The 16,055-nt window shown below is 35.7% G+C and overlaps 1 protein-coding gene across 2 annotated transcripts in view; it reads left to right on the top strand.

Annotated features, from left to right (window-relative positions):
• The window catches only part of LOC129270459 (probable helicase with zinc finger domain), a 45,786-nt gene extending 32,725 nt beyond the window's left edge, over positions 1–13,061 (top strand). For both annotated transcript variants that reach the window (XM_064105767.1, XM_064105768.1), the window contains 5 exons: positions 768–915; positions 1,443–1,736; positions 3,431–3,614; positions 4,555–4,813; positions 5,410–13,061. In XM_064105767.1, coding sequence (XP_063961837.1) covers positions 768–915; positions 1,443–1,736; positions 3,431–3,614; positions 4,555–4,813; positions 5,410–7,423 — 2,899 coding nt within the window. In that variant the 3' untranslated portion in view covers positions 7,424–13,061. The remainder of the gene's footprint in view (positions 1–767; positions 916–1,442; positions 1,737–3,430; positions 3,615–4,554; positions 4,814–5,409) is intronic.
• The last annotated feature ends 2,994 nt before the right edge of the window (positions 13,062–16,055 follow it).

Genomic DNA, 16,055 nt, shown 5'->3' with positions numbered 1-16,055 from the left:
TTTGAATTTTGAATTACGATAAAACTTTTTTGAAGGAAATAATTGAGGTAAATTAAAATTAGATATAAAAGATCATCCGCCATCACAAACACAGGGTTAGCTTGCTCGCCTTGCTGATTGTTTACAATCGCATGCGAGCTACGCGGATGATCTTTTATATCTAATTTTAATTTGCCTCAATTTTTTGCTTTATGATGTGGATGGAGGTAAATTGTTTTATCTAGTTCATACATTTAACCTCTGCTTGTATGTTTTCCATCCACGTCATCAAAAATCCCCAATTTCGTGAACGTAATTCTGCGTGTTTGAAGCATTCAGAGAGAGAAATTTAAACTATCAATTAACTGAGTTTCAACGGTCTCCATGATAAACGATTTACACCATCGTGTTCTACTTATTTTCTCCTTTAATTTGATACATAATTCTCAATTTCTATGATTTGCAATATATTTCTACTTTAAATATTATAAAACAATTATAAGATGCCATACAAGATTTATCTAGTTCATACATTTAACCTCTGCTTGTATGTTTTCCAGAATTATTTGAAATCCCACACACAAAAATTGTCACAGTTATCCATCTTGAAAGCAGACATCACTTGTTATAAGGCACTTCGCTTGTGCGCCTTAAGAAATGTCTTTCTGCAGGAATCTTCCCAAGAATGTCACGTATCAGTTGCACAATCTCCAGAAAGGATGGACCACATTTAACATAAGACCATCATTCCCAGCCCTGTTTCATTCCTGTTTGTTTGTCTTCACTAGATTTCTGACCCACCTGGAGCTAGACCAAGATTACTTCACTCACATCCTCCTGGATGAAGCAGCTCAAGCCATGGAGTGTGAGACAGTGATGCCCCTAGCCCTCGCGACCAAAAATACCAGGATTGTTCTGGCTGGAGACTACATGCAGGTCAGTACAAAAAGGCAGAGTTGCGAGCTCCTACATTTTGCAATATTTCTTCAATTACTTTTTGCCATAGATTTTGCATTTTTCTTGGAAAATGCTCTTCATAATTGTATTGTTACATGAAAGGTAATATTTCTCAGCCCAAAATATTGGGGGTTTTCACCACAAATAAAAGCTTTTCTTCCATGAGAATGATACTATGCTGTTTTCAAGGTTAATATCCCTGTTAAAGTAGGTTTTTTCTTTTTTTATGTGGACAACAAAATATGATATAAAACTAAACATAGTAGATGTTTGAGTTATTAGCATTTCTGTTAGGCATGTTATATCAGGATAGATTGTTTCTAGAAAAGTGACACTATGCATGCCTAGCATCAGGGTCAAATCATAATTTTTGGTCTTTTAAAGAAGGTAAGAAACAATGAGGGAGCCTTTAAGAACTTATAATCTAAAACTGTCAGAAGTAGAAGTTCCTTTTTATACAACATTCTTGGATATATCTCTCTGAAACCTTGTTGCGTATGCCACAGATCAGCCCGCAAGTGCACAGTGAGTTTGTCTATGATCGTAAACTCCACATCTCATTGCTGGAGCGTCTCTACGACCACTACCCCGACACCCATCCCTGCAAGATCCTTCTGTGTGCCAACTACCGCTCTCATGATGCCATCGTGGACTACACCTCGGATCTGTTCTATGACGGGAAGCTCTTGGCTTCTGGGAAGCAGCCTCCGCATCCTAAGTGGTACCCGCTGACGTTCTTCACAGCCAGGGGTGAGGATGTCCAGGAAAAGAACAGTATCTCCTTCTACAACAATGCAGAGGTATTTACAAGAATCAGTGTACAGGAGAATCTCTATATTAGGGTGTTGCAAGAAACTTACGTTCAATTCCAAATCAAGTAGAAACTAAAAAATCAAGCATAAGTCCTTAGATCTAACAAAAATTGTAGTCCATTTGCCTTCCATTGCAATTCAACTTTCTTGCAACACCCTGTTAATGCTTGATTTGGGCCCATATGCTTGATTTTGATTTATTTTTATTACATTGAAAAAATTATGTATTATTTAATAAAAAATCATGATTACGATAGTTTCAGATATTTCATAATGATTCATGATGACAATAATAACAGAACAAATTAAAAGAAATTATATGTAAATAAGTAAGGCTGAATGCTGGATTTACAATTGAATGTAGGTTTCATTCAACATCCTGCATGATAAATAATTGGGTAATAGCTATGGAAAGCCAGCAACAGCATAATCCCCCGGAAAAAAAAAAAAAGTGGGTATACAGGAATGGGTGTATGGTTGAATGGCCATGCAGGTGATTGAGGAGTCTATTGCTGTGTCTTTAAAAAATTGCTTGAAAAGAATTGTACATGAAAAGTTTTTGTTTTCCTTGCCAACATATTTGTAGCACGGATGTTGTTTAGCTTAACCATGGACCTATGAAAGCTGGACATTCATCGGTTAGTTAATGAATTCACTAACATCTGACTGTCATTGTCATGTGAATAACATCCTCTTCATATTTGTCTCCTGTGATACCATCATGGTCGCCGTCAATTAAACCATGAGTTACAGAAGTTTTCGGTGATTAGACATTTAACATTAGACAAATTGTATGCGCAGAAGGTAATAAATTACCTGAATTCTCGGAAATTAATGTGCAGTTCTGGTTTACAAATGGTTATCTTAGTTCCATGGTCTTTATTTGGAAAAATGTATGAATATTTCAAGATAGAGGCTGAAATGAAATTGATTGATTGTAATTTATAATCACATTTTAAAGATTTCCTCATAATATTCCAGAGAAACATGGTGGGTTTCTTGTAGGGGTCGTCCCCCTCTCGTTGTTAGAAAAGTCATTATGAGTGTGCAGAAGCGTGCAAATCGATAATAATAAATTTGATATCACAAAAATCGTCTGCTTCTCAATTTGCTGTTCCAAATCTGAAACATCTTAATTGAAAGGTATAATCTGCTACAAGACATCAGCCAACAAACGGCAAAAAGAGCAGAACATTCCTTTGTGAAGATCAGATTCGCCTTGGTAGTCGCTATTGTCAAAGCACCTGTATGTTATCATTAATATGCACATAATCAGGAGACGGCGACTATGATTGCATCAAAAGAATGCTCGCGTTAATCGTCCATTTCTTATAGGTCCATGGCTTAACTGATGGATTTGTTTTCATGGATACGTATTGTAAGACTTGATGAAATCATAAGTCACGAAGAAATTATTCAATTTGAAGGAAGAAATTCTTAGTTTGTGATGTATGTTTTTAGCAACACAAATCACATGATCTTCAAGCAAATGTTTCTCTTTGAGTAGATAGAGAATACTCTTAGACTCTATCATTAAGTCGAAAGTTATCAATCATGAAGTAACAGTAGTTCAGGAGTACAGTTAATGCTATGCAAGATGGCTGCTGCACTAGATGTCATTAAAGTTTTAAGTGATCAGTCGTGAGGTTAACAATATAAATCAACTCTGTATCACTGTTTAGGTGTTTGAACTGTGTGACCGTGTACAAGAGCTTCAGAAGACCTGGCCAGAGGAATGGGGGACGTGCGATGAGAACAGCATTGGTGTGGTAGCTCACTACTCAGATCAGGTCTTCAGAATCAGACATGAGCTACGGAAGAGAAAACTCTTCAGTGTATCCGTTGAGAGAGTCATGAACGTCCAAGGTAATTGGTCTTCTTTTTAATGATGTTTTTTTTAGAAATAGATTAAAAATATTTGTTTCATTAAAACAAGGCTTATATATGCATTTGCTTTCACTGGAAACAAGTGTAGTTGACAATAGATTGGCTGTTTATTCTTATGGTGGGCAATCTTGTTAAATTATCTTTGTTTCACAAAATATGTAAAAGTAAGGTAATTGGTCTTTTTAAATAGATTGTTTCATTAAAAAAGGGTTTGCATTTCCATTTGTTTTCACTGGAATCAAGTTTTGTAGTTGACAAAAGATTTGATGCATGGCTGTTTATTCTTATGGCAGACAATCTTGTAGTTAAAATGTCTTTGTTTCACAAAATATGTAAATTTAAGCATTAGACAATCAAATAATGCTTTGCTATTCCTACCTGAATGATCCCCAGTCTTATAAGGGTTAAACTTGAAATTTACGGAGTAATCAAATGCACAATTTGTTTATTACACCATGTTGATCTGTGTCCCAATCATCATAGCGATCCACTAATATTTCTTTGTCAGAATTTTTGTCAGACATTTAAATCATTATACTGATAAAGAAGCAGTACAAGATTTTTAAGTTTATTATTTAGGAGATTTATAAATTGAACACATATAACCACTGCTTGTATGTTTTCTAAATTTATGTGGAAGTGGAATCCCACAAAAATTAACACAACCATCCGTATCGAAACCAAACATATATTACAAGACAGTGCGCTTTGGCACCTTCACAAAATTTAGTGTAGCATCTTTCATCAGACATCCTTCATTTTGTCTTTTTCATAGATAATCCGCACTATTACATGTACATCATAGACAAATCATTGAGGGATACAGGGTAGCCACTTTGAAAGACACATACCACTTCATAGTGGGATTCATGACAGGATACATACTTTTGTTTATGCGTCCCCACTCTTCTTTCCTCAGGCAAGCAGTTCCGAGCCCTATTCATCAGTACAGTACGAACACACCACACCTGTAAGCATATGGTCAAAGCCCAACCTGCCAAGAAGTCTAATGCCTCGTCCAAGTCTTCTAAAGACCTTCCTCAGTCTTCGAGTGAAGATGAACCAGACTATGGCTTTCTATCCAATGACAAACTCCTGAACACTGCTATCACCAGAGCTCAGTCTCTTGTGGCTGTAGTCGGGGATCCCGTCTCTGCATGCTCAATCGGCAAGTGCAGGTTAGTCCAACAGAGATCGCATTGACAGATGGTGACTTCAAATCTCATATCTTCCAAATGCCATCCAATGTTTGTTTTTATATCTGAAAAATGGGATTTAGAATAAAATAATACAGTTTTTATTTTTAATGTGTTCTTGGTGTTATGTTTTACTCTTGATGATAGTGTTAAGAAAGAGAAGTAAATTATTTGAATAATGTGACTTAATTCTGAGAGTTGAATCAAGTTTTTAAATGTATATTGAATCAGATGCATCAGGGTTCTTTTTCACATAGGGCTACAATAATGGGAATAACCTAACAGTTCTAAGCAACCAATCATGATCAAGGTTTCCATGGTAGTTAACATCATTGCAAAAGTTCCTGTAATTGTAAATTTTTGTAAAACAGCCCCTGGTCAGGTATGGGGAGACAGATTATGGACTACAATTATTTGTTTTAATTTTTATCAAAACCATGCATCTGACCAGATGAACCTGTCATTGTTATAGACCGGTTCTTTATAATGTATTCACACCTGATGTTTGTTTTACTGAATGTGGTTTGATGTTTGATGAATAAAATACTACTAATTATTTGTCTGTCTTTTCATGACAGGAAACTCTGGGAGAAATTCATCTCCATGTGCAATGACAACAACAGTCTCCATGGATGTACGTTCTCCTCCATCCAGAATCAGCTCTCCAATGTGGAGATGAAGAAGACCTATGTCCTGAATCCTTTGGCAAAGGAATTCATCCCTCGAGCAATGCGCAACCAGATGATGGGGGTGCCTTTCATCCAGGGATCACCCGCCCAAGGTATAGCGACCATCAACCACAACCTACATCGGTCAGTTTTATCACCAAGTCACACACCAACCCCTCCTGTTCCAGGAAACCAGCCTTTGCCTTTCTTCGGAGGTGTTGGTGCCATACCAAGTGGAAACATGGTGAGGCCAGCGAGTCCTGTGCCTTTGATTGATCCGTACACTGGACGACGTGTTGTCTATATGCCTATGATGCATATGCCAGTGCCTGTCAGGATGGTTCCTAATGCTTATTACCCATTCCCTCCCTACCCGTACATGGAACCTGCCGTGCCTTACCACCCTCAGTTTATGCATCAAGGAGGATTTATGATCCCCCAAGGGGTGAAACATCCGCATGGGCAACCAGGTTCACCTGCTCACCAGTCAGCTCAAGACAATTCTCAGGGATCTGCATTCAAGGAGGCATCAGCATCCTCATCTTCGATGCATCCAGGCACCACCCACAGGATTGCCCCTGGCTCTCCAGCAAGAGACCCAAGGCCAATGAGCTTACCCATTGGACAGTTTGATTCTAGTAAAAGCCAACATGAGAGACAGGAAGTAGTGGCTAAGATAGAGGAGATGCAGATCAATGAGGAATATCAATATTTGTTGAGGACAAGAGGACAAACCTATGCAGACAACTTCCTGGCTAATGTTAAGAGGTCGCAATCACCAAAGGTTGGTCCTGGAAGACCAACAAGTGACACTGCACCTCAATCAAAGCTATCTCAGCCGCAGCAGCAGGGGCAACGAAGCCAATCTTTGTACACAGACAAGACTGAAGCTATTGGAGCTAGTGGACAGCAGCTTCCCTTTAGCAGAAATTCCAACCATTGGAATACACCATCAGAGAGTAACCAATCTAACAGAGACCCCTGGCCCTCAAGGTTAAAGTCACACAATCCAAGGGATACCCTGGACTCGACAGGGAATCAGCCTAGGATTTGTGATTCGGCAATCATTGACCAAGGCCCAGCCTTCAGTAAGAATCAACCAGGGCATAGGATGCCATTCGGTCCCTTGGAGATGCCACCCAATGTGTTCGTTGACTCCCATATGCCTCCTTACCATGACCATGAGGCCAAACACCAGAGGGATTTCTCAGTGCAACCAAGTGACCTTAGCCCTCGCACTCCTGCCAACTTCATGGATGCAAGTCCTGGCCTAAGCCCACTGGAGCTGGCAATTCAGTTAGGAGATGCGAAAGGCAGTTTCCTTGGAAAACCACAGGGCAAGTCCTTCTCATTCAATGGAACAAGTTCATTGACTTCTCCAAGAGATGATCCCAACCACCTTGCACCACCCAACTCCCAGACAAGCTTTGGACATCAGCCAATGCTTGGAAAAGAGCATACCTTCAGACCAGTCAGCAAGGATGACAGATCAACAAGTCCCCTCGGTGCCGCTCCTCCAGTTGGGCACCAGAGATGGCCACAGTCTTCTATGAGCAACAACTTCTCAAGCACGCTCTCTCCTCAGCATCATCAGCAAGAGTACAACAACTTTCCACAGTCGCGAGGTCTCCAGAACTTCAGTCCTACGACTCCCAGCTTGTCTAGTCAAGAGAGCCTCCCGAGCCCTTCATCGCCATATGGGCAAGGTAGTACCAGTAGTCTCCTTGGCTTGTCCACTAGCCCTACCAACTTCAAGGATGATAGTAAGCCATCAATGTCTTATGCCAGTGCTCTTAGAGCACCTCCAAAGCCTAAGGTTCGACCTAAAGATGAGAGAACAAAAACTGCATCCCCTGATCCCTTGTCCCTGATTAAAGATCTTGGTAACAGGCACACAAAAGATGGCTTTTACTCTATCTTCTAAAGCTTCTAATGTGACATGGATGGCATTTTTAATAAGTACACCACTTTCTGTTGTTGGACTCTGTATTGGTTTCAGTTTGGCAATTCATCACAAGAATCACTAACAGAAGTCTCTTTTTGTGTTATTTATTTTGGCAATCAAACAATGCATTATATCGCTGTTTCATTGATGATTTCATTTAAAACAAAATCAGGATGCATATCAGTGATGCATATAAAATATCATGTATCTAATCTATTGTTTTGATGATCATTTGGAATAATGAAGAATAAAGTTTAGTTTTTATCAAGATGCTTCATAAATGTAGAAGAAATGTATTTAATGAATAGTCATTCCATACTTCTTGATTGATTTTCTAAATGCCATTCAAGTCACATTCACATTTACATCTTTGCATAAATCTGCAATAGAACCTATTCTTGACACTGACCTTGTGGCATTCCATACTATGGGGATTCCCCCATCATTTTGTGCTGGTTCATTTTCTTCTCCATGCATAACGAGTACATTCTAGTGTACATACATTTATACTACACATAGTTAAAAAAGCAAAACAAATCTAGCATTCCAGTTGCAATATTGCAGTTCCATTGCCCAAGGGTATTTGTGTATTAATATCTCTTCCCTTAAAAAAAAAGCAAAAATCATGCATGATAAAAGTATATGCTGTGTTTTAACACTGTTTACACAGTACAAAAAGTTGGAGTGATTTCAATTGTATCATGGTGGAAATTGTGATCGATTTTTTAAATTTCATTGGTTTGATACTTTTTTTTGTGAAGTGTTTAAGCAATCAGATTTTATTTATGGTTTGGTTTCAGACATTCAGAGTGTGATTAATATGAGATGTAGGTTGCTAGGGTGAATATAATGATCTTATTCAGTGAGCTGACTGTTTATATGAAGCATACTGGACAAGACTTTATAGTAGTTAACCTTCTCTCTCTTGAGAAAAACAAACTCTTCATGATGAAATTTGAAATGAAAAGCTGCCAGAAAATTAGTGTCAAAGGTTTGTTTTTATACAGTGTGAGTCAATTCCTTTTCTGTTACTAGCAATCAGAAATCAATAGCTTTTATTTTTTTGTAAAGAGAGATGTCCAATATACACAATAAATTGAATTGCCTGCTTGGCTTATAATGAGGGATTCAGCAGATTTTCTACTGCTTGGCATGTAATTTAGTGTCATATTTTGTCATGGTGAAGTCAGTGATTGTGAAATTCAAAGTGATAGTGATGTAGGTATATGTCCCTTTTTGGCCATTCTAGAATGCAGTGTTTAGGTATGGATGGTTATTGCCTATTCCAGTCATGGATTGTTAGTCATTTTTTTGCTTCAAGTGAAATTAATATTTTAATCTGCTGCTAAATCATGCTTGATTTGATATGTTGTGAAAACTTGTTTTGCATTTGCTTGGTCAGAATTTGATCGCTTGTTTCTTGTATATCCAGAGAAGAAAAAAAAATAATTGGAAAAAAAATCAATAAAAAAAATGAAAAATACAAAAACATTAGATTAGCATGTTTGTAGGATTTATTATGTAGTGACTCAGTATATAAAGTATGGTATGGTGTACATAGATGTAGAATGATTTACTTTGTACAGACACTGTTTATAGTAACCTAACTTTAGATTGTATGTTTAGCTTCCGAGAAATTGTGTGAATAGCATGATGTCTTGATATCAACAAAGAGGTGTAAATTTAAATTTTGCAATTTTTTTCTGGGTGAGATAGCAAGATGCTTATTGTATTTTATTATAATATGTATCTCGTGTCCATTTATACATTATGTCATACATAGATACATGGACTGTACTCTTTGTAGATATATATATACATGTACCTTCCTATAAAAGCTATCTTGTCTATATTGTAAATAGAAATTTGGCTTAAAATAACCACTATTTTGACATCTGAAGCTTACTGTTAGACAGGAAAACTTATCAAATTTATATACTATTCGTAGAATTTGACCAAAAGTGTTACACTGTTCAAAAGTCACATTCCTGTAGAAAAACAAATAAAGAAAGAAAATATGCCTTTGCTGTGAAATTCCTAGTTACAATGTAAATTTTACCCTTGTGTGGGGATTCTATAGTAGGATTGTTTTTTTGCTATGCTTTAAGAGAAACATAAGCAATATATTAGGTCATTTCAAACAAAATAATTGGATAAAATTCATTCTCAGGGTAATTTCTGTATTGATTGTAAGGTACCATGATGCCCATGTGAGAAATGTAAATAATTCTATGGAAAGTTTTATCTAAAGATGATCACAGTTAAAATCATGTACATTTACTTGGGGTTCTCCAATGTGTGGATGTCGATGACAGGATGTTATGAATTCTGGCGTGTAACAGATATTGGTGGAAAATTTACGACTGACCTTAACAGTATGTATTCTGTGTGGTATAATCTATGAACTCCATATTTTTATTTATGGCATTAAAAGTATTGGTTGATCAACTGGGATTGCCAATTTGGATGACCAAGGTCATTTTACACAAAACTTAGCGATTGATCACAGGGCATGTTTGTAAGCTTGATGGTATTGGTCATTATGTACAATCAGTGGTAAAAATCAATTATATGATCCATGCCTATGTTTTGTGTAGTCGGGCCTTGATGGTATCTCTCTACTGTTTGACCAGATAAAAACTGTTTGATCATCACAATTTTTCACTCAATCTATTGCTGTAAATAGAGCACAGTGGTTTTTCTACTCTGCACGATTCCTTGCATAGGGAAACAAAAATATGTACAGATTCACTCAAAGGATATTCTTGAACATGGGTAACTGTTCTTCAAAAGAAATATATATATATATAAAATGCACTGGTGACATTTAATTTTACGCACATTGTAAATATACCAATATAGTTGTATATAACCTTTTCCCTTTTTTTGCTAGTCTAAATATATTTCTAAACTATATTTTCTGTAAATAGTTCACCTGTAACCTATCAAGCTGTATAGCAATACAGAGCATCTGTTTTCCTTTGATAAATAGGGTTTATCACCCCTTGCATAAAGAAAAAAAAAGCATTAGGAATAATCAGTGTGTTATATGTATTTGTATATAAAATTTTGGGGAGATTTTCGTTATCTTTAATTAGTTGGTATATCCTTATTTTTGTTAATGCAAGAGATGTGGAAAGGTAGCATGATGCTGATTTTTACTGTCGCTTCGTTATCACAATAATTTCAATTTTGTAAATAATACATGAATATATAAATATATATTTCCCAAGATGGCTCATTTTAGAACCATCAACATTTCCTTTTTTTTCTTATAATTCTTTTCAAGATTTATCAGTAGGGAGAGTGAATTAGAAATAGACTAGATATTTTTCCCTCTAAAGCTTTGAAATTTTCCATATTGTTGTGTATAGACATGAGATATCACATTAGATATTTCCATATTAATGGTTTGGATGTTTCTTTGTAATTTTTGTGTTTACTGTGAGAGAAGGATTGTAATATTTCACCATTGTAATGACTGGATCGTACAGTGGATTCTGTACATATTCACAGAGGTATTTAGCAGACCAGATTAGTATAGTAGTAGATGATGGCTAGCTAGTCAGATGTATAGTGTGTATAGAGATTTAGTTGTATGAATCAACAAAACAATTGATTTATTATTTAGTGTGAAATAATTTTTATCTTATAGCATGTAAATTAGCACTCTATTTTTTTTCTGCTGATAAAGTTTATGTATGATTTTTGTGGTCGTGGAGCTAGGGTTTATACCTAGACAATGTGTAGTTAGATTATTTAACTTTTAGATGGTGGATTTAATGGTTCCAATCAGATTTAATATTTTATATTGCTTTTGCTGTGCTAGATAGGTGAAATCAAGGGGGGTCTTCCACAAATAGTTAAGTTTGATTTTAAAAATAGCAGTTAAAGTCCAAGTTGCATGTGGTTTCTTAAAACACCTTTCCACACGAGTCAGACCATGTATAGTGTACCACATTCTTATGGTTGAGATGAATTTGATATATTGGTGTTACGGCTTGTGCATGGCATTAGGTCATTCTTAATTATTTGTGAAATAGCCCCCAGGTCATTGGTTGACATTGAGTTGGAACTGCGCTTATTGGTGCAAAGTGATTTGATGGGTTTCTTATATCATTCTTGGAAGAGCCTGGGTTATATTAACCAATACATTTTAATACCGTTTTAACACCCTTTTCCTTTACTCTTGATATTTTACACTACATTACGGTCTAAAGTGTTAAGCACTTTGGTGTATAATGTTATAAGCTGTGCGCTCTCAACCAATATACACAAACGTTTAGTTCACTTATGATGCTGGACACGGGGAGTGCTAAGTGATGATAATTCTCAGTGTAAACACTGCCTTGTCGCTGGTGTTAAGTAGTGTTCCCATGTTACCATGTAGAGCTTGGTGTAGAACACTGTGATACTTAGACTTTAATAGCGTTCCTCATGTGTAAGATCATAATGTGTAGCACTACACTTTTCTATACAGTACAATGTAAACTTCTATTCAAGACTGCATACATACTGTATGTAGCATTAAAGCTATGATTTATGGTATATTTTATTATTGGTTCAACATTGTAATAAGTGTAATTTTTAGCCTTCCATCTGTATTTATATTATTTCTTCATGCAGACTGAAAAAAATGCCTAAAAGATGCTACTTTTGTGTAATTGACAATCCCATATCACACGCATATGAAAGATATGTAAATGATAACAAAAATCCCATATAGAGATAACTAACAATATAAAAAGTGTAAAACGGACAATAACAATGATTTTTGTATATTATCTAGGCCTAGTAAATACTATTCCTAAGGATTTCTTGATCTGATTCTGGCTTTATTTGATTGAAAACTTGCTGTAGAACAGTGAACAATTCCTCTCAATTTCCTAACATATTGTTCGAGATAACCTTGTCTTTAAATGGCATTTCTAAGGTGTAATATACCCTGTCTGTCTTTGAGTAGCTTTGATTTTGTTCCCTTAATTCCTTTGCTATTAGTAAAGAAATGGCAAAAAATAACACAATCAATGCTTGGTGTTTTCAGTTCTAAATCATTGAGAAAAAATCTACATATATTCAGAATTTTAATGTTTTTTATATTATTTTTTATTCACATTCAGAATTTGATATTTTTTTTATCCTCGTGAGTTATTCTTTTACACATACTATTCATCACCTTTGATTTAAAATGTTACAAGCTTTCTCAATTTCTTATTTTGCACAAATCATGAATATCCTGTCCCATCCTTGTTTCCAATAATTTCTCTTTCTGGGCACCATCGGTTGATACCGAGTGTAAAATTTCAATATCTCTGTTCCCATTTTGTCCAATGCTATTTATTTTGGAGCAGTGTTTTGGTATTTTTGTATGTGATGGTAGATCAACGTTTGAAGGTCTTTTTGTCAGGTGTATTTTAGTGTGACAGAGTTAGTATGCGCAGTGTAGGGGATTAGTTAGCTATAAGGGCCACTGTTGTCAAGGAAACGAAAAGAGAATACGAGAGAACCGATTATATTCCTATGTTTCCATCACGTGGCCTTCATTTGCATGATAAGACGTGGCTTAGTCATGCTCTTAAAAAAAGGATGAAAATATAGCAAAGAACTGATACAAGTATCACAAAGTGTTATGTCTTTTCTTTTTCCTAATTGTTTCAAATTTGTTTTCTTGGTAATAATGTGACCACTTCTCACATCTCGGATATTTACTGAGAAGAGGAAAGGTGAGGTTAAAGCAAATGAAATCATGTTGATTTTGAAAATGTCTGGGGTACTGTTTGAAGATGACTAAAACGCTAAATGTTTAATATTATGATGATGAAAATGAAGTTGATGAATTTGGGTGATGATAATTTGTGATTGTGAGGATGATTATTTGGTTGGTGATGGTACTTATGATCAGGAAGTTGAGGACAGGAAGGTACATTGTCATTTTCTAGTTCTCATCCCACTTGGTCTAATCTTAGCTTGTATACAACCAGTTCTTCTACCAACCGTTTGAAGGACAGGAAGAAATTCTTGGTTTGTGATGTATGTTTTAGCAACACAAATCGTATGATCTTCAAGCAAATGTGTCTCTTTGAGTAGACAGAGAATACTCTTAGGCCCGTATTCTGAAGTCAGGTTTAATTTAAACTCTTGTCTAAAGTTGTGGTTTAACTATGGAAAGCCAGTTGTGACATAAATCTCGAACAGTAGAGGTTCAGTTTATCAGCTCATTTGACTCAAAAAGCATTATTAAAGGACAAGTCCACCCCAACAAAAAATTGATTTGAATACAAAGAGAAAAATCCAACAAACATAATTCTTCACATGTTTAAATGAATAGAGAAAAATCAAACTAGCATAACACTGAAAATTTCATCAAAATCGGATGTAAAATAAGAAAGTTATGACATTTTAAAGTTTCGCTAAATTTCACAAAACAGTTATATGCACATTCTGGTCGGTATGCTAATGAGGAGACTGATGACGTCATCCACTCTTTCTTTTGTATTTTATTAAATGAAATATTCTAATTTTGTCATCATTGTCAAGTGAAACAACGATTAATTCCTCCCTGAACATGTGGAATTAGCATTGTTTAATACTATATGGCTCAGTCAAGTTGGTCCTTATTGTCAAATCTGTAAAAAATGAAATATTGTACAATTCAGACAATAAAAAACAAAAGAAATAGTGAGTGAGGGACATCATCGACTCTTTCATCTGCATGTCATTAAGTTGTGCATATCACTATTTTGTGAAAAATAAGCGAAAGTTTAAAATGTCATAACTTTCTTATTTTACATTTCATTTTGATGACATTTTCAGTGTTATGCTTGTTGGATTTTTCTCTTCTTATTCAAATCAACTTTATGTTGGATTGGACTTGTCCTTTAATCTGGGTCACATATTACAAAGAGTTGGATTGATTCGATCAACCACAACTATGGAAAGCCAGCAACGTCAATATCTAAAATGTATATTTCAAAATATTTTCTAGATATGATGTATAATTCATACATTCATCCTTTTTTTTTTTTAAATTCAATTTGCTTCTCTGTCTAAAATGGACATTCTGCAAATTTCCTGTAAAAAATATGATGACATTGATTGGATTTTATGAAGGTATTTGTTGCATTCCTACTTTAAATGCATATCATAGCATGTTGCACAATTTACTTGGCAAACTGTGAAATATACCAGTCATTCGTGGACGCATTGTTGTTTTTTGTGGATGTAAATGAAAAACACAATTCAAAAGAATATATGAATAATCAAGACATCAAAGTTGGTGCTTATCTCATTAGATTTTAAACCACCATGTCACTTTATTACAAATGACCTTCCTCTGATCATGCGCAGAATTTTTGATCATGCGCAGAAAGGAACTACAAACTGGCTTATAAGCCAGTTTGTAGTTCCTTTCTACTTCATCAAAAACTGGAGAAAATAAAGAAGTTATGGCATTTTTTAGTTCTGCATCAGTTCAGCAAATCTCTGGTCTATGCATGTCATGAATATGCAAGAAGCGAGCTGATGATGTCATGGGATATCATCTCCTATCTTATTCTTTTGTATTCAACTATTGGTGATTAAATTAAAATCATTCATTTTTTTCCTCCCACAATGGGGATTTAAATTGGACGCCTGGGAGGTGTCAAATCATTATGGTTGTAACTCATACTGTCACATGAAATACTTTTATACACATGTATACAAAAAGAGAAAGAAATGTGATTTCATATAATAAACTCTCAAAAGAAAGGGATTGACGTGACGCCATCAGCTCACTCATTGTATATTCATGGCAACATGCATATATTCCAGCCTGGGATGTTCCCCTTGAAGCAATATTATGATAGTTATGTGAAGATGCATTTTGCCCAAAAAATGAACGTAATGGGGTTTTCGATCTCAAAATATCGAACAAGTGAACATGTTTATATTTTAAAATAATTTTCACACAAATTCAGTCTAGCAACACTCCAGCAGATATCATTTAGCCAAAACCAGTTTTCATAAGAAGTGATTGTCTCATGAAAAAGGGCGAGTTGATCTATAACGTCGCATTTATGAAGTATAGCTCCATCACACGACAATATTTTTATTTCCGATTTTTCGAGATAGGTAACTTTCGAACTGCACAACAAGCCAAGGAAATACTTGATGATTTTTTAGTTTCATCCATTTTCTTTCTCTCCCCCCCCCCCCACCTCTCTCGATCTCTCTCTCTCTCTCTCTGTCCGGATCCCCCTCTCTCTATCTGTCCTTTTATCTGTCTGTCTATTCCCCCTTTCTATCTCCCTCATCGTCTTATATTTCCTCCCGTTCCCTGTGCCCCCCCCTCTCATCCCCCATACTCTCTTGTCCGAGTGGTCAAATATCCTAGTAATCAGTATTCCTGTGATCACTTCAAATTAGTGATGAGAATCACTTGTATTCATTCTTCTCTTAATGTAAATGAGGAGTGGATATCATTCATTTTTCTATAGTACAATAATACAGTTTTTCTTCTTGCTTTACAGGACAACGGTGCCACATCACTTGTGTTAATTATTGATCATGCTTGCAATACGGATCTTATGCCACTTATTTGATACAAAATAAAACAATGGGTACAAAAATG

The sequence above is a fragment of the Lytechinus pictus genome, chromosome 10, assembly GCF_037042905.1.
Source record: "Lytechinus pictus isolate F3 Inbred chromosome 10, Lp3.0, whole genome shotgun sequence".
Lineage (NCBI taxonomy): Eukaryota > Metazoa > Echinodermata > Echinoidea > Temnopleuroida > Toxopneustidae > Lytechinus > Lytechinus pictus.
Note: the sequence above shows the minus strand (reverse complement) of the source record. Positions and strands in the feature narration are given on the sequence as shown.